This window comes from Hylobates moloch, unplaced genomic scaffold, assembly GCF_009828535.3.
Source record: "Hylobates moloch isolate HMO894 unplaced genomic scaffold, HMol_V3 SCAFFOLD_5, whole genome shotgun sequence".
NCBI lineage: Eukaryota > Metazoa > Chordata > Mammalia > Primates > Hylobatidae > Hylobates > Hylobates moloch.
In genome coordinates, this window is record NW_026652280.1 from 22217185 (window position 1) to 22241763 (window position 24579).

The 24579-nt window shown below is 42.0% G+C and overlaps 1 protein-coding gene across 1 annotated transcript; it reads right to left on the reverse strand.

The window, feature by feature from the left end:
* Positions 1-8775: 8775 nt before the first annotated feature.
* On the reverse strand, positions 8776-24052 carry ST8SIA3 (ST8 alpha-N-acetyl-neuraminide alpha-2,8-sialyltransferase 3). Its single transcript, XM_032152206.2, has 4 exons — positions 23770-24052; positions 22257-22379; positions 18972-19529; positions 8776-16467 (listed from the first exon to the last, which is right to left on the reverse strand). Exons 1-4 carry the CDS (start codon positions 23946-23948, stop codon positions 16185-16187), a joined length of 1143 nt encoding a protein of 380 aa, XP_032008097.1. The 5' UTR covers positions 23949-24052; the 3' UTR covers positions 8776-16184.
* Positions 24053-24579: the final 527 nt, after the last annotated feature.

A 24579-nucleotide genomic window follows, 5' to 3' on the forward strand; every position in this document is an offset into this window, starting at 1 on the left:
AGTTTCTATATGCACACCATCCTTCGGTCATATTTGTTTTTGAAAGCTTAAAGTCTAAGGTATTGTATTAATCTGGATAAGCTAAGTTATGCTTTGATAATTAATTAATCCCCAAACTCAGTGGTTTAACAGCAGAAATTCATGTGGCTGGCTTAAACACTGCTAGAAATGCAAAATCATGAATATGTTTTTGAAGATGCCTTTTTGTCTATGACGTTATCAGGAATCTGCCCACTCCAGCTTCTTGCCTGTCTTTCTACAGATACTTTCTCCCTACCTACAGGGACTCAGTTAATTTCTCTTTTAATTTTTCTTTCTTCATCACCATGCTACTTCCTATTTTATCCCTTGGGCTTCTTTATGTCCCCAAACTGGCAGCAGAGGAGACTAGATTTCTAGTTCCCAGCTCCTGGGATTATTCTGATAACTGTCTGATTGCCTTCTCTAAATGGGCTTGGTTATTGGGGTGCTGCGGGCTTGGTCAGTCATTCCCAAGGGCCTGGCTTAGGTTTGAGGGCACCATCATAAGCCTGAGATTGTGGCTTGTGCATCTCAAGAGTGATCTTGGTTACAAAACAAGGTGAAATCTGGAGTTGGAGTTACATCCATACAGGGGCAGCAGAGAAGGAGGCACCAAGCTGGGAGCTGAGTGATAGGGAACTATAGGGTCTATGTGTGAGGAAGGTTAGTGTAGGCAGGAAGAAAGAAATAGAGGAGGATTTTCCTGAAGCAGCATCCTGGGACCATGTCTTAGTCCATTTGAGTGGCCATAAAAAATACAGTAGACTGGTTGGCTTATAAACAATAGAAATTTATTTCTCACTGTTTTGGAGGCTGGGAAGTTCAAGATCAAGGCGCTGGCAGAGTTGGTGTCTGGTGAGGGCCCACTTCTTGGTACACAGATGGCACCTTCTCTCTGTGCTCTCCCATGGTGGAAGGGGCAAGGCACTCTCTGGGGTCCCTTTTATAAAGGCACTAGTCCCATCCATGAGATGCATGAGGTCTCTACCTTCATGATCTAATCACCTCCCAAAGGCCCCACCTCCTAATACTATCACCTTGGGGCTTAAGATTTCAACATATGCATTGGGCTGGGGAGCCTCAACATTCAGACCATAAGAGACCACTGTTTTTTTTTTTGTTTTTTTTTTTTGGAAACAGTCTTGCTCTATCACCTAGGCTGGAGTGCAATGGCGTGATCTCGGCTCACTGCAACCTCCACCTCCCAGGTTCAAGCAATTCTCCTGCCTCAGCCTCCCAAGTAGCTGGGATTACAGGCACCCACCACTGCACCTGGCTAATTTCTGTGTTTTTAGTAGAGACAGGGTTTCACCATGTTGGCCAGGCTTGTCTCGAACTCCTGACCTCGTGATCTGCCTGCCTTGGCCTCCCAAAGTGCTGGGATTACAGGCATGAGCCACCGTACCCAGGCCATAACAGACTACTTAAAGGGGCTGTCAGAGAGGAAACTATACCTGCAACATGGAAACAGTCTAGGTATTCATCAATAAGGAACCCAGGGAATTACAAAGAGCTAAGAGAATGATCTTTTGTCCCTGGTTTGTAGTTCATGATTCTCTTCTTTAGATAACATCCAGATCAACCTGACCCTTCTCCTTTTGTACCAAAGACTCACTGAACTTACCTCTTCCATCATCCCTTCTCTCTCCCCTAGTGTTTGCTGGATCCATCACATGGAAATACTTTCTCCTAGGGCTGGATTAAAGAATGAGAACAAATAAGCCAGGTAGTGGTCCCTGGCACAAGAAGATAATTCCCTGGTCTAGACACCCAGATTGGGGGTATGTGATGTGGTGTGCCTCCAATCTGGATACTCTAGGCTATCTGCAGGAAAGATCAGTCAGGCCATGTCCTCTTAGAAGTCTTCACATTACATATACTTTTGTCTCCAAAAGATGAAGGATCCAAGCAGCCATTCTGGTACTGACATAATTGAAGGCAGAAAATTTTCTTGTTCATGTTTCATTTTGAAGAACATAGTACTTCCGATAGGAGGAAACAAGTCTTGTGGACATTTTAGTTTCTGATTTCCTATTGAATTCTGACTTTTCTCTCCTTTAAGCCATTTAATCAGCTACTGTTTCTATTTTCTACACGTTGTTAAAGATAGTTTCAATGTGTTCCATTTCTGAGAAAAATATTTCCGACTAAATTACCACCTTAGTTCCCAATAGGTTTTGTTTGCTGATTAGGTCACAAAGGTTTCTGGGAGCGAAATCAGACATATTAGTGTTTGTGACTAAAGTTGTTTAAATCTATATCTATATATCTGTGATATCTGCTGCAAAGATGAGAATGAGTTTTAAATTGATCTTTAAGGTGTTGAACAACTGTGTCCACTGAAACATTTTAGACATTTTTCTGAACTTATCACTTCATGTCACAGGTTGATCAACTTTCATATTTTCTCTATCCATGCTTTTTTTTTTTTTCATCGTGGTGCATGCAGCCCAGCTGGAAAATTCATATGAGATCAATATCCTTGGCTCTGAGCATGTCTTTGGTATGGGACATAAATTCTTATATATTAGGAACATCTTTGGAGTTTGCTGATCTTGGAGGTGGTGTTTGTTTTTGAATCTGTTGTTGGAAGCGCATATATTTACTGTCTAATACAGTGGAAAGTTTTATAAAATATAATTTGAGGACATAACTTCCATCACCCAGTAATGCTGTTGGACTTTTGCAAGGTAGATTTGTTACCTCTGAAGGGGACCAGTCACATCTAGAGTACATCTGAGTCCGTGTGTCACTGAATTGTGTTCCCTGAGCTCTACTCTGTGAATCCTTGAGTTATTTGGTGGAGGGGTCCTGTTGTAAATGGATGTAGTGAGTTGAATTGTGACCCCAAAAAGATTATATCCACCTGGACATTCAGAATGTTTTCCAGAGGGAAGGGTCTCTGTAGATGTAATTAAAGTAATAATCTTGAAATGAGATCATCTTGGATTTGCGTGGGCACTAAATTCTTAGAAGAGAAGGGGAGCAGACACAGACACACAGAAAACCCTTGTGAAGATAGAGGCATAGACTGGAGTTATGCTTCTAAAAACCAAGGAATGACAAGGGTTTGGCAGCTGCCAGAAGCAAGGGAAAAGCATGAAATGCATTCTTTCTCCGTGCTTCCAAAGGGAATAAACTTTGCTGACATGCTGATTTCATACTTCTGGCCTCCAGAACCTCAAGGGAATAAATTTCTATTGTTTTAAGACACTAAGTCATGCCTGGTGCAGTGGCTCACGCCTGTAATTCCACACTTCGGGAGGCCAAGGTGGGAGGATTGCTTGAGCCCAGGAGTTTGAGACCAGTCTGGGCAACATGGTGAGACCCCGTCTCTACAAAATATAAAAAATTAGCCAGCCCTGATGGTGCAAGCCTGTGGTCCCAGCTACTTGGGAGGCTGAGGTGGGTGGATCGCTTGAGCCTGGGAAGTTGAGGCTGCAGTGAGTTGTGATCACACCACTGCAATCCAGCCTAGGCGACACAGCAAGACTCTGTTAAAAAAAAAAAAAAAAAGGACCCAAGCCTGCAGTAATTAATTATGGCCACCCTGGGAGACTAATACGATGAAGGTCAAATGAAATATTTTACATACAGTAAGGAGTTTGTTTCTTGAAGCAGAGGTTGGCAAACTATGGTCCCATGGGCTAGATCTGGCTGCTGCCTGTTTTTGTAAATAAAGTTTTATTGGAACACAGCCATGCTCATCCATTTATATATCATCTATGGCTGCTTTTGTGCTGCAACAGTGGAGCTGAGGCAACAGAAGCCATAAGGCCCACGAAGATAAATATATTTACAATTTTTTTTTTTTCTGAGACAGAGTCTTGCTCTGTCGCCCAGACTGGAGTGCAGTAGCACGATCTTGGCTCACTGCAAGCTCCACCTACCAGGTTCACACCATTCTCTTGCCTCAGTCTCCCCAGTAGCTGGGACTACAGGCACCCGCCACTATGCCTGGCTAATTTTTTGTATTTTCAGTAGAGACGGGGTTTCACCGTGTTAGCCAGGGTGGTCTCAATCTCCTGACCTTGTGATCCACCTGCCTCGGCCTCCCAAAGTGCTGGGATTACAGGTGTGAGCCACCGTACCCGGCCATATTTACAATTTTTTAGTTGGGCAGAAATACAGATTTACTTAAGAGAGCGACAGTGGTAGTAGGGAAGCCTGTGGTGACTGCTTTGGCTACCCTTAATAATATCTGCCTTAAAAATCTGTATGTTCATAGTTTGAATTTGCTTAAAGCAAATTCACATCTCTCCTATAGAAGTGGAGATATTGATTAAAAGAGGTTCAACAAAAACAACTGATCTATAGGATTTGTGTAGCCTCAAGGTAGATTGTTTAGTTCAACCTCCTCATTTTGACTTCTTGGGCTTAATGTGAATTGGAAGCATTATTAGGTTGGTAGGATTGAGTAAGCAATAAACATACTCTCAGAATAAGGAAAAGAGCTATCTATCATTGTATTGAAGGTCCGTCTCTTCCAGATGGTCCTGGGTGCTTCTTATTTGATTAATAATGATAATGCAATTGGACAGGCTTTCTGTCTTGAGTGTGTGAAGTTCTCCCAGATTCTAAACAAGAGATGTGGTAAGTGAATTGAAGAAGCACACAACAATAGCTTATTTATTTTCCTTATTTAGTACACAAAAATGCATAATCCTTCTGTTAGGGAAGTCTTCCTTAATGATGACGCATGTTTTTCTCCTAACCTGTTGGTAAGTTTCCTAGGAAAATAAAGATTTAGAAATTTGGTCGTTGAGTTTTTTCTCAAATATTCCTGAAAAAGACTCCTCTTACAAAAATTGTTCATACCTCTTGAAAATCCACTTCAAGGGATTTATCTAAGGAAATAATCAAACATTTAATTCCAAAGATGTTCATCAGAGCACTGTTTACAGCAATGTAAAGTTGCAAAGAACCAACATTTAAAACAATAATTAAGAAGAGGTTAAATAAGTTATAGTGCTTTCATGTTTTGAGTTTATCATAGAATATTTAATGACATGGAACGATGCTGTTGATATAATTTTAAGTGAGAAGAAACTAGAAAACACAATAGTATGTATTGTACAGAACAAACACACACTCAGAAAAAAACAGATGAAAGGTTTAGGTCTTTTAAAAATATTCTTTTGCTTATCTCTATTTTCCAACATCTTTGATGAATAGTTTAGTAATAATAAAAATAAGTTAATTTAAGTGAAATGAGCAGACTGCCATTTTAAATACTTTTACTTAGAGTTGAGAATTTGTAGTTGATATAAAAAAGAACTTTCTTTTTCTTTCTATAAAACTGATAAGGTACTTAAACTATTGCTCACTAGGAGAGCATATCTGAATAAGTCACTTTCTCTTCTCAAGCCTCAGTTTCTTCATCTGGAAATGAGAGCATTGAATTGACTGAATCTCTAAGTTCCTGATCAGCTCTGCCATTCTGAGCAGTATGAGTTAATGTTCAGAGCAGCATATTCCTTCAGCCAACCTCACTTACCAAGAATTGCACACTCAAAACGGGGAATGATTCAGGAGCTGAGGCTGATACCAGCCACCTCTGGACCCTCAACCTGTGTGGGAACCTAGTCCGAGGGCGAACTCACACTCTTGCTTAGACGGAATTAGAAGGCCAGCATCTTTACTGGCCTGGGAGCCTTGGGCTAGGTTGGATCTTCTATGAGAGGGGATTCTCTTTCTATCTCTTTTTAAAAAATTCTTCCTTGTCTTGATCAAGCTATGGTAATGTAATTTCTTAGAAAAAAAATTTCTACTTTAAAAATTTAATTTGTACTAACCAGCCCCAGGCAGAGAGCCTGCAATAAACTTGGTGTCAATTTCATGTTTTGCTGAAGTTTGTGTTTTGTTTTGTTTCAGAACTTACCGTGTGTGTGTGTGTGTGTGTGTGTGTGTGTGTGTGTGTGTTTGTGTGTGTGTGTGTATTTGCCAGGGATCATCAGCCAGGCAAATAGTTTTCAGAAAATATAAGCCCTGAGCATTACATTTGACCGCCAAAATTTTTGTTGTCTTCACTCAAATTTAATGGGGCCACGGGGTCATCCTTTTCTATCTCTCTCTTTCTCTTTATAAGATATACTCCTGTAGTATGTTGCACTGTTTCCCCAAGAAGATTTTTTAAGTTCCCTCAGATAAGCATTGTGATTTTGCTAATTTTGTATCCTTTTCATATCTTGCCCAGTGTTATGTGCAGTGAACAGTAAGGATTTTAGGTTTGAATTAAAGACCCACAGGCCCTCTCAGATGCAACCGTTGTCTACTGAAGGTGGAATGCTTTCAATCATGCTGTATTTTTTTTACCCAACTTGAGTTTCTCCTTTTGCTGGAAATTGAAATCAACCAGGAACAAGAACAGGATGTGTTTTCGTGCATTGATAGGCTGAGACATTTTTGACATTGGAGCACAGATATTGAGTGAAATAATTCCTAGGACTGTTCGTTCATTCCTTGAGTCCATAAATGCTTACTGAGTTTTGTTCACAATGCTGTCTGAGGCAGCACAGTCAGAGAAAAGCTAAGACTTTTGGTGTCTGTGGTGTGGGTACAAAGATGCGGAGGATGATGAGAAAGAGTTGAAGTGTTACACATGTTACACAGACTCCATGGTGCACCTGTCCAGCCATTTATCCATCTGTCCATCTCTCCTTCCCCCCATCTTCCCATTCATTCATCCATCTATTCATCCTATAAATATCAATTGAGAGTTTACTTAGCTCATAGCACTGTTCTAGGCATTAGGGGTGTAGTGGGAATAGACAGGCAACGTTTCCTGCTTTGTTGAAGGTAGAGCTTATAATATAGTGGATGACACAGATCAGCAATGAGTAAACAAGTTAATAGTACCATTAAAAATGATATGAAGAAAACCAGCACAGGGAAAGGGGATAGAGGCTGACAGTAGCAGCTGGGGAAGGTTCTATGAGGAGGTGATCTAGAGAGAGCCTGGGATGGGGTGAAAGGTACAGAGGAAGGAGCACTGGACTGGGAGTCAGGCTGAGTTCTCATTTTGACTTGTCACTTAACTGCACAGCAGGGACAACTCCCTCAGCATCTCTCCCTCACCTGATTATTCATTAAATAAAATGATGTATGTAATAGTAACTTTCCAGAGTAATGTATTATTATTAATAATGTTAAGGCCTGTCACATGATTAGCATTTAAAGGACCAATGGAAAAGTTACGTGTGGCAACTTTGAGTATTTCCTGCTTGTTCATGGATGTAGACAGCCAAGCTTAACCTTTCTGGGGTCCTACAAATTTCCAAGGACCTCAAAACGCTGAGAATATAAAACAGGAGGAAGCATTCAATCTCTTCACTGGATGAAATGTGAGTATGTGTTAGCACATGTATGTGTGTGTGTGTGTGGAGGCTGGGGGGGGGCTCTCCCAAATGTGACAGACAACCAGCAGTGTTTCCCAAAGCACAAGAAAACAGTTTATTTAAAAACAACGCATTCAGTACTGTGTTTGGAACACAAGGCAATGAGGCAGGCACATTCACACTTAACAAGTACATTTGAGGAGCTGTCGAAGCAAACCGTTGCATTTTCTTCACAAACTACAGTCACAATATACACGCAATTGCCTCTGTCCTTGTTCACCAAGAAAGCAGAAGATATTTACAAGTTCCTCAGTCTAGCAGTGCTGGCTTCTCTTGGGTCTCTGTGGCCCTCACAGTCTGGCAGCTTGTTTCCAAGGGCAGGCGAGGCTGCCTGTCACAAGAGAGGTCAGTCTGATTCGTTAAGGCCCTCGGCTTCTTCCAAAGAGAAAGAGAACTTCTGATAGAGTTGGGAAAGAGGGAAGTCTTCAATACCAGTATCTCAGCATAAAATGGCACTTTCCAAAACAAATGCATCAAGTGTGTGAGTGAGCGGGTGAGCGGGTAGGGAATCATGGTATTAACAATATAAGAAGCATTTATTTTCCCTGACACATACTTCTTGCTCATTTATTTAATAACTTACATTCGCTATTCTTCTACTTTTTGACCTTTTGGTTTCATCATTACTCTTAAAGAGCTTTGTTCCTCCTTCTATACTGATACACTATTCTTTAAAATGCTAAAATGCAATGGTGAAACCAAAGTATGTTAAGTGAGAGAAGATATCACAAACATTCTTTTGTCTTGACTTCTAATTAATGCTTTCACAATTAATTGTCAATGTCCATCTAACCAATGGAAGCAGCACAGTGTGGCGTAGCAGAATCAGTGGTTGGGAGACCCAGACTCTAATTCCATTTAGCTAGCTGGGCAAATAAGTCACTCCAACTTTCTGAATCTCAGTTGTCTCATCTCCACATGGAGGATGTTGATCTGGAATCCTGACTTGAGATAACATCTAGATCTGTAAAGTTTTGCTATGGACTTAGGTGGTTGTCCCATGTGAGTAAATGATAGTGTATTGTGATGTTTCAATACATTTGTTTTGTGTCCTGGGAGAATTTCAGTGCTAACTAATGATGCTTACTCACCGGATCTCAGCCTGTTACTCAACTCCTCCCAGGGCTCTTGGCTGTAAGGGCTCTTGTGCTTTTCTGCACAGTATGGGTTCAGATCTGGATCTTGAAATATGGCTAAAGAGCATTTCTAACATGGGGTACAATTATTCTCCGTATTAAAAAATGGTCTAGATTCCTTCAGAGGGAAACCTCCCTCTTCTTTTTGCAAGTACTTCAATGACATTATTCCACTTAGGCATGTTGACCAAACCTCTCTCCCACTGTCTGCCAATTTTTCTTCCCTAAGACTAAAAATGTTATGGGAGTGGCTGGTTCCTCAAGAATGGTTTTCTGGTGAATTTGTTCATAATAAAACAAGGCCTACCTGTCAAGCCCCTTGTGCTTGTAGCTGTGGACTTCTCTGTTTGGTGTCAGGAAAAGAGCCAGAGGGTGAAGGCATACTTGTGCTCAGGCTGCATGCAATTTATTGGGAATACAGACAAACATCTGAACATGCGCCTGACTCATTTAAAATAAAATGTAGCTTCCTCAATGTAGAGAAATAAGCTCATTTCAATGACCATTAGGAAGAAAGAAAATAGAGGTATAACCTGGCGTTTTACATGTAGTATAGAAAATGTCCAACTTGCGTTTCAAGCATTTACAGTTTAGAAATGCCTTACAGAACCTGTAGGGTATTTTATTGTAGCAACAGAAGTAGATTTGGTCCTTCATGACCTAATTTTGATTTACTACATGCAGATAACAACTTATGGCCACTCACTGTGTCCTAGGAATTAGGCATATTTTTTCCCAGCATTACCTCACTAAAGATTTAATGAAGCCCACCTAAGAATGACTTCTACCAGAAAAACTTGCAATTTGCAAACAAAGCTTGTTCTGTGGATTACCAGAGTATCTGATTTCTAAACACTCAGTTGGAAGTACACTCACAACTAGTGGTGAGAAAGGACAGTTGCTCTATTGTTCAATGCCAGGGGACTGCAGGGGCCAAATGTGTATTAGCAGATTTTTGTTTTTCATGGTCCAGCCTTACATTAGCTTAGCTAACTGCAAAGCATCACATGACACCTTATCCTACAAAGTTTGCCCAGTCAGCAATGAAGTTGCCCAGAGATATTCCTATCCAGTGGTATTTCTTGACCACTGGAAACTTTTCTGAGGGCAAATCAACTCCAGTTGAGTGCAACTTAAACTCTCAGTGTGATGTTTACTGGGTGTCCCCTGGTGGGGTAGAGACCTTGGAACCTCAGAGCCTTTCCAGATATGTAGAGCCAAGTGAGCTTACTGGGTGCCTTGTTCTTCCCCTGCTCCTTTGCAAGCACTGTTTTGTGGGTACCTGTAATTTTTTTTTATTGTGTCAGAAGGATGAGGGGCAAGTGGATAGGGAAAATGACAAAGTTGGGGAAACGAGTGATGAACTATAGGTACAGATTTTTTAAAAAAGATCAGCCAAACATGGTTTTAACTGGTAGTTAAATTAAAGAATGTTTTCCTGAAGGGTCACCCTTAGAAATTAGAAAAGCAACAGTTGGTAATCTCCTAAGATACTGGGGAGTCTGTTGAGGGGTTCCTAAGAGTCACGTGGAATATTTGAACACCTTAGGATCCAATAATATGCTCTTTTACTAAAAATTAGTAAAACTAACCAACATGGAAATGCTCCCCTTGGTGGAGGGGACATTTAAAAGTCCCTCCAAAACCTCTGCTTGCCTCTCCTATTTGGTACTCACTGACTTAAAAATTGTTCAGGCAGTGCTATGCTGGAGCTGGCTCATGCTGTATTACAGCCAACTTATACTGGCTCTTGAAAACATATTGTTGTGTTTTCAGCTGGTTGACATTAAGTTAGTAGCTTGAAATTGGCTGAGATGAGAGTGTTTACACCATGGAAATTGGTAGGTGCTAAAAATCTGGGTTCCACTGTTTTCCAGAACCAGTTGTTAAACATTTGGCAGCACACCAAAGAGCTAAAACTGGGAATCACACAGAAGGAAAATCAAAGGAACCCTTTGGTATCACTGTTGTCTAAAGCCTTTCTATGTGCACAGCTATAGAAAGAAGTCTGGCCAAAGCTTCATTAGGATGGTGGCACATTATCCAACAGAGGTGGTACAAGGCCACAAGTAATAACTGATCACCCTTGTTATACTGGGTTAGTCTTAGAACTGCAGCCTCTTGAATTTCCTTTTTTGATTGGTTTCATTTTAGCCTGAATACCTTTGCATTTTGGATACTCCCTGAGGTTGATAAATCAGACCCCTTAGATAAATATTTTAGACTCTGGGAATGACTTCCAGATTGAATCTGAATGAATCATTTAAGTTCCCTGTTTCTCATTCTCACCAGTTCTAAAGATGAGTGACCTGAGATCTGTCTCTTAGTTTGAAATATAAAGAGGGAAATATGAAGAGCTGGCCTTGAGATAAAGTATATATTAAAGCTTGCTCTCCACCTTGTCTTTGGGCTTGCATCCATTCTGACTAAATTGATCAGATACTATTTGCTTATAAATTAGCAGCTGGTCAATTTGGCTGAAACAGCTGAATTGTTGAGTCACTAAGACTGTGTCTATATTGCCATTAAACATGATAACCTCAAGGAACACGTGAAACCAGTCGCACAAGGAGACATAAGTATTTAGCTACTTTGTTCAAAATGGTATATATGACTCCGGATGTATATATTACTGGTTTCCAAATGGTGGTCACATGAATCACCTGGGAATCTTTGTAAGTTGGACTTATCCCAGGAGATTATGAATCAAAGGTCCAGAATGAGTGGCAAGAATTGTATTTTGAAGAGTTGCTTATTTCATACAGCTGTGTTTGCTGGGAGATCAGCTGCATAATCCGGGTCCTAACCCCAGAACCCCAGGTTAACCCTAAACTGAAGTCAGTTACTCTGCAACAACTCTTCATTCACTCTGATGCCACTGTCATCAACAACAAGAGAATAGGCTTCACTGAGGAGCATCTATTCATACACATATGTCTTCAATCAGTCATCACAATAAAAATAAATTTTCAGAAATACTGCATAAGACAATATATAATACAATACTGACATTCTAAAATGTTTTCTATTTCAAATGTTGTTATCTATGTGGCAAAGCAATCAGAGTGAGAGAGGCATAATGAGTCATTTTGATGCTTAGTACCAACTGATCTGTGGCCTCGATTAATTGGGCCACAGAGTCCAGACAGGTCAATCAGCTGGCCAAGGTGCCCTCAAACCCCAGCACCCAGAGTGCTCTATCTGGGCTGCCAGCCACAAACACACAGCCCCTTTGTAAGCAAAATGACAGTTCTACACATTCAGGGAGAAGCAGAGACTTAAACAGAAGCTTGTGCCTAGTGCATGCAAACAATTATGGGAAAAAAGGTTTTAAGAATCTAGAATTATAGAGGAAATTGCTCAGTTTGTCATTTTGCACATGAAGACTCACAAAGTTATTATTTGTATATCTTCTTAGCATATGGAACCAAACACAATATTTCAAAGTCTGCTGTTGAGATTACCTATAAAACAGAAGGCATTTCTTAAGGGACCTGGATGAAAGCTGTACATATATGGAGAAGTACACAACAATTTTCAGCCTTCAACTTCTAAATTATGCATATACATTACTAAAACAAGGTTTTACTAAGATGAATAGCTTATTGGGTAAGATTCCAGCTGTCAAGCATGAACCATCAGTAACTTAATCGTTATTTATCAAATCATGATTTACCAAGGGTGTTTTCTTTCATCTCAGGGAGAAGGTAGGTGATAATTAGTGGACAGTTGTATATCCACATAAGCATTTCCTCTATTGTTCTGTGTTGGGAAGTCATTTTTGGGAGGGAGAGGAGAACCTTCTTTCCTCTTTTATAGCCTTTCTAACTTATTTTATGTGCTCTGCAGATCCCAGACCAAAAATCACTTTCCCTGTGAGGCCAGCTTCATTTGATGCTGGTAAGGCCAAGAAGTACTAGAGGAGGAATCATAATTTCTCCACTAATTGACCGTGTCATCTGGGGCAAATCACCTAGCCTCTCTGTTTCTCCATTTTCTAATTTGTAAAGTCAAGAATCAAGACTGGCAAAGCTGAAGGACTCTTCATTTCCAGTTTCCTAGCATTCTACAATATTGTCCCTGCTTCCTTTGACCTCAGGTCAATACCGCTTTGTTGTCTGAGAGTGTCTAATAATTAGTGCCTTGACTCAAATCAGAAGAAATGTTCTCCCATTCCTTGGCTTCCCCACCAAATTAGGTTTCTCTTGACACTCACATTCACGGATAAGTAGTGGCTCGGGCATAAGGAAGCTGAGGGCAGGGGCAGCAGTTCTTCCTTTGCACATCCTTGCTGGTAGCCCCATGGCCAGGTACCTGACATCAAGGTCACAGACAGATGGCACAGTAGTCATAGTCTGCACTGCCAGGCACACAGCACTACTAAACATACAGCACTCTTACAATATTCACAGACACTTAAGACACAGACACAAGGTGGAGAAATGATAGACATTTTAATAATCAAATATTGGAAAGAATTTTTGGGGTGTGGGAGGAATTCTTGACACCACCATTTAGCCCTGTCTCCCTTGGATCTGCATCTGCATATGACACTCAGAATAACCGATGAAAACACAGGGTCTAGCATTAAGCAGGTTGCCAAAAGTTTGTGATTACTCCCCCACCCCCGCCAGCAACTTAACTGGTTTTTTGTGTTGGTGTTATGGGTAGAAAGCCTTGGGGGCTTTATGGTAAAATGTATTCCAATAGCTGAAAGTGGACTCTGTTGTAAGTATCCTAAAAAAGGGAAAGGGTCTGACAAAAGGATATAATTAGTCTAGAACCAACAAAGCAAGGTCAATGCAAAAGCCAGGGCATGTGTCTGTAGCTGAAAGAAGAGGAAAGAGCCAATGGTCCTGAGCTGATTACAGCCCAGTTCACTGCACTTGACTACACAAGCCTGGGAGCTGCAGGAGAGCCAGCTGCCTTTCTAATTAGGACACTTGGGACACACCAAGTTTTTTGGTCATAAAAGTGGTTGTATAGATTTAATCTATACAAAGATTTAATCTTTGAAACAGTCTTGAAAAACAAACAGAGATTTTGCATGGTCAGCTAGAAGCTGCTATTCTTCAAAAGAGAAGGGTGATCTATTGGGATCATCTCCAAGAAGTCCTCCTTATAAGCAGAGATGAGCCTAATCTCTAAACCCCTCAAGTTCTGAAGAAAAGTCCATTTCCTCACTATTTTGAGTTTTCATTAAAGTGATAGATAACACGGTGGTGGGGGATGGGAAAGTCCTCCCACTCTAAGGTTAAGATGGAGCCAAGGCTGCAATGAGATTTTAAACATCTCCCTGAACTTAAAAAAACAAACAAAAATCCTTGGCATTATGATGAGATAAAATTTAAATTGTCCACTACAGAACAATAAACTGTTTTTTAGAGATTCTAGTCTTTTCCTCTTTTAACCTTCTTGGTTTAAAGTGTCTATGCATTTATATTTAGTGAAAACAAATGGGCACATTGGGATTAAAACTCCAGAGTCAGAATCTGGCCCATGTAATATTGGCATTAATATCACTTAGCTATAACCAAATGAACTAAGTGCTCAGGAACAGCCAACTAAACACTTCTGTCAGTTGTCAATCTCTCAGTGATCCCAACAGAGCACAGTGTGAGGACGGTAGTACAGTCCTCTTCAAAGGGACAGGGAACAAACACAGTGTGGTTGTGATACCCATCAAATTATACCACTGAATTACAAAATGTTTTTAATGTCTCCCCTTATAATTATATTGTAATGTGTGCCACAATTTGTAACACATTTGAACTTGGTGTTTCTTTCATTAGTTAATACCTAGATCTACGCAAGTTGCTCTAATTAGATTGCTTTCTGAAAAGAAAAATAAGGCAGGTTTAGGACCAGGCAGAACGTGAGCATAAGGATAGTGTCTTTCCTTACCATATTTGGTTAAGACCAGGCAGAACGTGAGCGTAAGGATAGTGTCTTTCCTTACCATATTTGGTTTAATTTTAGGCATGATCTTACCTTCCTAAAGAGGGGCAATGAGCTGATCACTGAACTATAGCACATTTTTAAAGAGTTATTTGTCGCATTGCAAGCAATCTAGATGAGATTTCAGGAAAAGAATGAGCTACCCCACTCAAATGCATAACAAATATGCTTGGCTGGCATTTGGAAAGAAGAGAGAGACTTATTAAAATTTAACATCAACTTGGCCAGACTTTGGGCTGAATTGGAAGAACAAAGTGCTGCTCAGTAAAAAGCCAGGGATGGGAATGATTTGATTTCTACTCATATGGCTGAAATAAAGAAAATGAGAATGGCCAGCTACTTCCTTCATCGCAGGTCTACATAATCTTGGATTCCAACTCTTGCCACTGCACTATGGCTTTTTCTTTTGAAATGCTTAATTTGTAGTTGTATAGATCTGACTTCAGTGGAAAGAGGGAATATCCAGTGCTACAATGTTATCAAAGAGAACAAATGGTTCTGGATTGGTGGTGGTGCACACAATGATACGGAAAATGATTGCACCTCAGCACTAGTTACCTGGGCGCCTGGCCTGGCCAAGATCCTCCTCTACTTTAACCCAGCTGGAATGGGTAACATGGTTACCACACTTTGGGGTACACAGGATTCCATAACAACTTCTAAATATTCTTCTTCCTTTTCCTTTATGTGTCCCAGGGTCTTAAGCTGATTCACTGCCTCTATATTTTGAGAGAACACCCAGCCCAGTGTATGGGTTGGGATTATGGGAGACACTAAACTTAGGCTGGAATGGCCTTACAGATGTGGCCACAGTGCTATTATTTGCCATAACAATGCCTATATCAAGAGGCGCAATGCTACCCACAACATAGGCTTTCTTTGTGATCATGAAAGATGCACTGCCTTATATCCCACTCACCACAGAGGGACCATCCTGCTGTAGAATGACTGAACGGACTGGTGAGGACTGCATCAGAGGCATTTTTTTTTTTTTAAAAAGGAATCGCAAGGGTGTCCATCGTGATTTGCTTATTTTGTCATGAAGCATCAAAGTTACCCAGAACCTTAAACACATCAAGTACAAATGCAACACATACAAGCAAAGCGAATTCAATAGGATTCCTAGCAAATTATTAAACTCCACGGTGGTAGGGCAGGGAGTAGTTGCAGAGGGAGGGAGTGAGATGGTGATAGAGATAGAGATAGGGAGATAGATAGAAGATGAGATATGCAAACCAGTTTTTTATGTTTCCATTTTTCAGAGTCTGATCCCACCAGCAAAACAGACCCTGCCCCAGTTGGCCAGTGGCCTCTGATTATGAGGACTATCTGAGCAGAGCTGCAGAAACTATAGCGCTAGTCCTCATAAAAATGAGAGGCAGTTTATTATTAAAATCCAAACATGAAAATACTTCAAACCCTTTCGTTAGCAGCATAGTCCCAAATGCAACATTCCCTTTATCAATCAAGTCAAATCATGTGGCTTCAATGCATCTGTCCTGCTAAATCTGCTAAAACTCTTAAAAGAGCAGTGCAAAACAGAAAAGATATCTTTCCTTTTAAATGGCAGACAATCCTTATAAGACATTCTCTAGGGTTCTATTCTGAAGACTATTCAATTTGATTTGGGGCACTTTTTAAACAGCCACTTGGCACTTTCCGTTCAGAGTTCTTAGGCACAGTGTGACAGAGTCAGCTTTGTGAGCCCTTCCCCATGCATTCGGTACAGCAGCTGAAACTCAGCAGGCAGCTGGTGGGACTCCTGCCACTTGGTGGTAAATTTGGTTCCTTTTTTGTCATAGTAATGGTATGGAAGATCTTCCCTTGTGTTGGGGTCAAATCCAAAAGGCCAAAATCCATACAAGTGGATCTCTTCACATATTGCTGATGCAAGGGTGTACATAAGAATACCTGTGCTCAGCCGTTTAGGTGACAAATGTTTGTTTTTCCAGTACCTGTGGAACAATAAGTACATGTGGATTCAGAGGTCAGCGTTGAAGGTTCCAATCAGCAAGGTCTATCTGACTGGGCTGGGTAGTGGATTTGTTAATGTAACTTAAATAGTGCTTGCTTTTAGGCGACCAAAAACAACTTCTGGGCACAACTGGCTACATAATTTGTGAGATCCAGCAAGAAATAAAAATGTGGACTCTTGGTTCAAAAAGTATTGAAAATTTCGAGTGCAAGAGCAAAGTATTAAACCAAGTGTTGGGCCCCTCTGAGCATGGGATTTCCTGGGATCACACTGTTTGCACACCTTTGAAGCTGGCCTTTGAAGCTGCCCCCGGGTTTTTTTGGTGTGGCTCTGACTCAGCGGTGACACAACAGAAGGCCACCAAAAAGAATGGCTGTGCTTTTCCTACATAAAGGGCTCTTGGATAGGGTGAAGGAGGTCGTTTAATCTAAAGGAAACTCCTCTGTCTCTTCCTTTCTCAAACCTAGAGATAAACCCTTCATTCGGGGTTTAGAAAGATTGTGGAGCCTTATTTTTCTTCTCTCTTGTGAAAAATTGTATTCCTTGCTTCTTTGTCTTCTAACTAGGGATTCCCAAGCCTATCTTCGCATGCCACAATCTGGCATGCTAAATTTTTTAAATTCAGAAAGTGTGTAAGATACATTAAGTGTAAATAATAAATTATAGTTACTAGTCCTTCCACATTTAAATAATATTAATACTCTGAAGCCTTCCTGCTGACACTGCCAAATATTTGAGGCTTCTATGTGGTGTGTGTATTTATCACTGGAGATGCAGGCAGAATGAAACTGTGCATTAGTCAGGTTTCTGTGGACTGTATTTCCTTCCAGTTTTCATTGAACCCACGTATTTTTTTGAGGCCTGAGTGGCTATGAAACATTATGATTAACTCCACTTTTGTGGCAGGCAGCCACATAGGATAGTTTCTGGAAGTTTCTAAGCACATGTAGTTTCTTCTTCACTACTTGAAGATTTCAAAGGTGAACCTTTCCCCTTCCAAATGAAATTTAAAAGTTAAGTCTTGGTTTTAATATTCCTGTCTAAGGAGCTAGAATGACTCTGACAACCCTTTCAGTATAGTCAAACTTAAACTGAACAAAAGGGGAGCAAAATGAGGAGATCAAAAGACCATGGGACAGGTTGGCAGGAGACCTGACTTCTAACTCTGGTCTTGCTCATTTAGGGCATTGACTTTGGGTAAATAACTTCTGCTCCTTGTACCTCAGTTGATTTATCTTTAAACTTAGGAGTTGGGCGACATCACCACTTAAAAAGGTGACTATATATCCTGGGGAACTGGGACAGTCCCAGTTTGTCAGTTATCTGTGTTGTAATTATTAATAGCACCCTCTTTCTCTCAAAGAAAAAGTCCCAGTTTGGACTGTAAATTATGGCATCACTCTACCATTGAGATACAAACCAGTTTATTAGGCTGTAATTCCTCCGCCTACGAGAGGTCAACTAAACAGATCTTACATCTTAGGAGGCTACAGGATGGGAAAAATCTATTGTGGAACAAAGATCTTCGGAATTCCCTGTTTACCAGGTCTCCCAGAACCCACCCCAACTTATAATAATATTTAGGGCTATGTTAGGACACTGAGGCTACTTACATAGGGGAAACTGAAGTTGAGATAATTTCCTCCAGATGATTTAAAAGAAAAAAAATCTACAATTAATCTTGTTTTATAAAATGCCCTGGACCAGTGGTTCTCAATTCTGACTGCATATTGGAATCATCAGGGGAGTTGTTAAAAAATACCAAGTACCTGGTCTCCACCTCCCTGCCCACCAGATAAATTACATTAGGATCTCTTGAGGCAGAGCCTAGACAATAGTATTTTTAAAGCTCTCAAGTGATTCTAATATACAACCAGAGTTGAAAATCACCAGACTAGATGAAAATACTGCATCTCTGGCTGATCTGTCTATCAAATTCCAAGAGATAACAACATGCTCATAAAATACTTTTTTCATGTTTTTGCACTCAAATATCAGATTATAAAGGCAGATTGTGCAATTTATGATTTATCTAGGTGTTTTGCTAACCTTGGACATCTACAAAACACATAAATTTAAGTCAACTGCATCGTTTCTGAAAAGAAAAACCACTTGATTTGTCTCTAATTTAGCCATTGGCATTCTTGGAATATAGCTATCTATTTAAAGAAAATTCTTGATTTGTGGTTATTTCCATGACTGCTCCATAGCCTTACTACCAAGGGAGAGGACAGAGAATAGAGACGGGAGACTGATGAAGCACCAATCCTTCCATCTGACACTTGGTTACCAGCTGTGGGTAGATGGAACTTCTTAGCTAGAATGATTCATTCATTCGCTCATTACAAAAGATATGAGTTTCTTCTAATTACTACTAAACTCACCACAACAACTAATGAATTGGATGGCTCCCACGCCCAAGAGATTACAACATTGATTTGCCATCTGGTGGAGTATGAGTAAAATGTAATAAAATATACACACCTGTTGACATGTTGCATTATATTTCCCGGCCAAGCCAGTTGGACTTTTAACTGACCTCTGTGTTCAACAAAAAAGTCAACTAATGTCCTGGTCACAGTTGCTGAAGTGTGGAAGAAAAATGCAGGGATCCAAAGAATGGCCCCGTCAAGCTTTTTTAAACTGAGGAAAAAGTTATTACGGTCCTGAATAGTCAAAAGATTGTTGTAGTATTTTTCCAGGATGCTGGGGTTGAAGGTGGTAAGATTGGTTTTTCTTCCAACATCTCTTTGGAAAGCCTCCGTAGGGGCGAAATTACAACGGAAAACAAAATCTGATTTATCTATTTCTTGTCCACACTGGCTCCCTGTCAGGATCCCACTATTTCCAACCACAGCACAAATATTATAATGCTTGTTCATAATGGGTGACACATCTGGAAGCAGTGACCGGAAGTTATTGCTAATAGAGAAAACATATTTATGGCTGGAATAATCATAGTGCATCAGTTGTCCAATCCGAACACTATTCTTGGTCAAAGAAAAATTTTTTATTACATCGACATGCTGAAGAATTTCTTGCCTAAAATAAAAAGAAATTCATGAAAAGCATTCCATTCAGAAGAACTGATTTTCCATCTTATGTCTTATGCTGACATTTCATTCAGAGGGAATCTTAGGCTCATTGAATCCAAAAAAGATTATACATACATAATTGTGGTCCTTGAAGGGAGGACTGCTTCAGAATCTCCACATATTCTAATCTTTCAGTCAATTTCTGGGTGTATTCTTTGAGGCTTGTAAATGCAACTTACAGTTTTAGCTTCCATACCTTGGTTTTCTGCTCTACGTGAAGAGTGTATCTTATTTGATCAGCAGGGAGGTATAGGGCAAATTGTGTCAGGAAATACAGGGAGACAATTTACATTGGCCTGAAAAAGCTCACATTAATGCACAAACATTAGTAACATAGAGTTTGTAACTAGGGTCTACTTGTTTGCTACTGTACTGAAGTGCTCAAAGAATATCAAATATCATTGGTGTCCAAATAAGAGCCAAATAGATATGAGTCAGTATAGCACTATCTATTATTAAAATATGAAGATGGTAATAGCAGTGGGTGTAGCTGAATATTTAATAGAAATGAGATGATAATATCATTAAGGTCCTTTGAATAATGAAACAGGGAGTTTTTTCTACTTGATTATATAGAAACGCAATTTAGTTGAATAAATCTAATCCTTAGAAAAGAAGGCTATTATAAATCCTGAAAATATGTCCATATTCTAATAATTCATTACATAAACAGGGCAAGACTGATACTTAGAACTAATTTCACGTTGCTTTCATATTGAGCTTTAAGTAAAATTAAGTATCTCTTCTTAAAGTTTCAGCTATTTAAAATATTCAAGAGAGACTGGTAACAAGCTACTTTGCTGCTAGATTCTCCAATGTTAAGTAAACCCATTGAATTTCTTGTAACTTTTGCCTAAATGTAGAAGGAATGAAATGAAATGCTTTGCATATCATCACGTTGCTTGGAATTTTAATTTAAAAATGACTTCATTCTTCAAAATAGAGGCAGCAGCAACTGAAATCTTTAAAACTCCCCAAGTTACCAGTACCACTCTTTTTTTTTTTTTTTTTTTTTTTTTTTTTTTTTTTTTTTTTTTTTTGAGACGGAGTCTCGCTCTGTCCCCCAGGCTGGAGTGCAGTGGCGCGATCTCGGCTCACTGCAAGCTCCACCTCCCGGGTTCACGCCATTCTCCTGCCTCAGCCTCTCCGAGTAGCTGGGACTACAGGCGCCCGCCACCACGCCCGGCTAATTTTTTTGTATTTTTAGTAAAGACGGGGTTTCACCGTGGTCTCGATCTCCTGACCTCGTGATCCGCCCGCCTCGGCCTCCCAAAGTGCTGGGATTACAAGCGTGAGCCACCGCACCCGGCCATACCAGTACCACTCTTACAAGTTGTTAAAAAGGTAAGGCAGATTTAAAATGCTACTGGTAAAAATTTAATTAATTAATTAAAATGAGGGAAGTTTTGAGAAGGAAATATTCTTCTGACTGGTCATTTGGGTCACATGGCCTAGTGTGGGAAGAATATTTTTTATTGAGTTAGAAACATGTCTTGGGGAAAACTAGAATGTGTTCTACCTATGAAAATTTTCTGAGCTGTCCATAAAATTAATATTGAATTAAAACCCTTCCAATTATTTAAAAAAAAACTTCTAGAATTTTAGAATTGATCAGTTTTCATGAACTAGTTTATAATTAAACATAAGTGTTTTTAAAATGTTAATCTTAATCATATGACTGTATGTTCACTTTTCATCTAAACAGTATTTTCATGAGACCATGAATACCCACTGAATTTGTTTTAATTCTGCCCATAGATTAAACTTTTAAAAGAGAGAGAGCAATAACTAGAAATGCTAAGACCAAAACACAACTCCCTAAATAGAGTGGTTCGTAAAATAAGTATTCACACTTTTAATGAATACACTAGATGGCTCACATCCCATTTAGCAGTAAAATAATCCCGCCATGAAGGAAGGAGTAATGAGTTATTGTGGTTTGCTAAGAGTAGACCAGAATCACTGAGTAGAATAAATATATTTGAACAAATCTCATCCTTCTTCTTTCCACCTAAAAAAACAAAACCCCAAAACTATCTTACGTGTATAAAATGAAACTGCTACAATTAGTATGAATTAAGTTAGGTAGCTTTACAATAAGTTAAAATCTGTAAAGACAATAAAAACAGGCAAAACTAAAACAAAACCATAGTTAAATATCTACATACGTTTGGGCCAGCATTTTCACGAGTAATTTGTTGGAGCCAGATTGTGGCATTTTCCGTGTTTCAATGAAACAATACCATTTTATTCTATTTTTCAAGTTTTTTTCAGTGAGGAAATGAAAATGCATTGGGTGGTCTTTTTGCAACTAACCTTTTGTCTGTTTTTTAAAAAATAGATGGCTTTGGCAGTACTTGCCAGACTTGTTAGCTGTAAATCATGGTGCTCAATCAAGCCCAAGTGAAATACTTTTTTTTTTTTTTTTTTTTGCTATTCAAATTGGTCCTGATGTGTCCTTTTTATGAGAGGACACTACATACGCAGGAGAAGGTTCCTGATCATTGCTTTGTGCAGTCATGCCAAGAAAACAATGCAGATACACCTGGTGGTGAGGGTGGGGGATATAGATGTTTGTTGTTTTAGATGTTTTTGTTTGCTTGTTTTTGTTTTGTTTTGTTTTGAGCTCCAGAATCCTTAAAAGCACCTTTCGTATCTTTTCCTCCTATCCTACCTTTGACGTAAAAACGCTGTCCGATTAAATGTCCACTTAGAAGGTTTCTCTTGGAGTTCCTGGGTGAGAGAATTCGTAATGGGCACAAATGACGGGTCTAGAAACTTCAGTGCAAATTGTGACCTGGAGAGGAGCATAAGCACAGACAAGCATGCTGGCCTCAGCTCGGGGAAGCCGAGGTAGCCATTAAAGTCCAGCGGCCGGGGCGGGGGCGACTGGCACGGGCGCGGGCTCCGTTCCGTCCCGGAGCCCCTCTCATTTGGTCCACCCACTGCTCCCACACACACCCGAGAGAAAGAAAGAAAACTAGGGAACCCCATCTGCATTGTCCATCCCTCCGGGTGCCGGAGAGACCATAAAATGGCCGTCATGCGGAGAGCAGGGTGCACGCGGGACGCAGGGCTGAAGCCCGCGGCGCTGCGAGGACCAGGGAATCAGCACCGCGGACAGCGGCCACCCCGCCAGCCTGACCCGCTACGCCCTTGCAGCCCCGAGGAATTGTTTTTGGAGAAAGGGCAGAGGAAACCGGAGACCCAGGGAAAGGCTGGGGGTGGTTCCTGCCTTAACCTCTTCCTTCCCGAGCCCACGTCCGATTTCACTTCCTATAACTTGGCTGGGGACCCCCGGGGGCCGCCGGCCAACTCCGCTCCTCGGTCCAGGCGGGGCTCCTCTGGGTTCCTCGCCTCGGTCCCAGCTTAGACCACAGGTGGCACTTTGTAGTTGCCACCTGCCCGTCAGGAGGCCCCGCTAGGAGAGTTCCCGGGGTCACAGGTAGCGGCGGGGGCTCTCGCAGAGCGGCGTCAAGCTGCGCCTGGAGCCTTCTCAGTCCGGCCCAGCGCCGGGCAGTGACTCCGACCTGGCGAGGGTGGGCGGCCCTTCCGAGGCTCGCTTCCCGCAGGGGGCGGGGGAATTGCAGAAATCCCGGAAAGCGGGGGTGGTGGGGGGGGTGGAGGGGCTCGGTGGCAGCGGGGAAAGGGTCGAGGGAGAACGCCCCACAGGCTTCCTGAGAATAAACCCGCGTGTCCTTTGATAGGGGTGGGGGAGGAAAGGAGGAGGGCGCGAGGGGAGTCCGGCGCCTGCGCCATTAAACCGCCCGCACCGACCCGGGCCCGGCCCGCGGAGTCTGCGGACAGGGCGCGGGGAGGGCGCTCCCCTCACGCCTGCCCATCTCCGCTCACCGCCCCCTCCCGAACACACACACCGTCTTTCCCTCCACCCTCACCCTCCTGAAAGCCTCCCCCAACCCCCGTTTCTGAAATGAGGGAAGACATGCTGAGGAAGAATACGAGAAATGCAATCACATCGATTTGGACAACGGCTTCTAGGGGCTTTGGGTTAAAAAAAATAACAGGGAGAGGGAAGGGAGAATTAGAGAGAGGAGTGGAAGGACCACGCAGTTATCTGGCCCAAAGAGTCTCGGAGAAGCCAAAACACCCCTCCCCCACGCCTCCCCTTCCCCAAACACCCCATCAACCAAATTCCCGAGGGCGCTAACACAGAGGCCCGCACTCACCGGAATCCCGCGTGGAACATGTACATTCGGGGCGCCCCCGGGCTGGCGTACTTGGGAGTGGTGAAGATGTTCTCCTTTTTCAGGGACACGTAGCTGATGAGCGATAAAATCAGCAGGGCGACGCTGAGCATGACCAGCCCCAGCACACTGGCGACCCGGGCCATTTTGCAATTTCTCATCCCGGGCTGGGCTGGGTTCAGGGAAACCGGGGAAATCGGTCCATTGAGCGGCCAGCAGCTCGCTGGCGTGTGTGTGTGTGTGTGTGTGTGTGTGTGTGTGCGCGCGCGTGTGTGTGAGCGCGCGCGCTTGTGGCCGAGGAGGGGGACCCGGGCGGGGGTGGGGGGAGGCGACAGGGGCCGGGGGTTGGGGCCGGCAAGAGCCCCGGAGAGCAGCGGGACCCCCTAGGCAGGTGCGCGCGGGGCCGGGTGCCGAGCAGGAAGATGGAGGGGCTGCGCGGCGGCGTGGCGAAGGAGCGCGCAGCGCCGTGCGTCCCCGGCCGCCGGCTCAGGCTCCCCCGCGCGTTTCCAGCGAGGCTGCCATCGCCGCCGCCGCCTGCAAGATAAATGTGATTGGAATAATGTTACAGTTCGATCTAAGCACAGGATTTAATTAATGAACTCTAATCTCCCAAATAACCGGGGGGAGGGGGTGCAGGAGAGGGAGGGAGTAGGGGGAAATGGTGGAGGGAGGGGGACTGAGGCTGCCAGGCTGCAGCCCGAGCCTATGGCCTCCCCGGCTGAGGGTGCCGGCGAGGAGGTGGCTGTGGGGAGACGGGATCCCAAACTTAGTTTAATGGACCATTCATTACTT

Coding starts and splice junctions, on each gene's coding strand:
- ST8SIA3 (XM_032152206.2), bottom strand. CDS start 23,948: ATGAGAAATTGCAAAATGGCCCGGGTCGCCAGTGTGCTGGGGCTGGTC. Junction 22,380..23,769: donor ATGTTCCACGCGGGATTCCG/GTGAGTGCGGGC, acceptor GCTCCTCTCCAG/GTCACAATTTGCACTGAAGT. Junction 19,530..22,256: donor ACAGCGTTTTTACGTCAAAG/GTAGGATAGGAG, acceptor TTTTTATTTTAG/GCAAGAAATTCTTCAGCATG.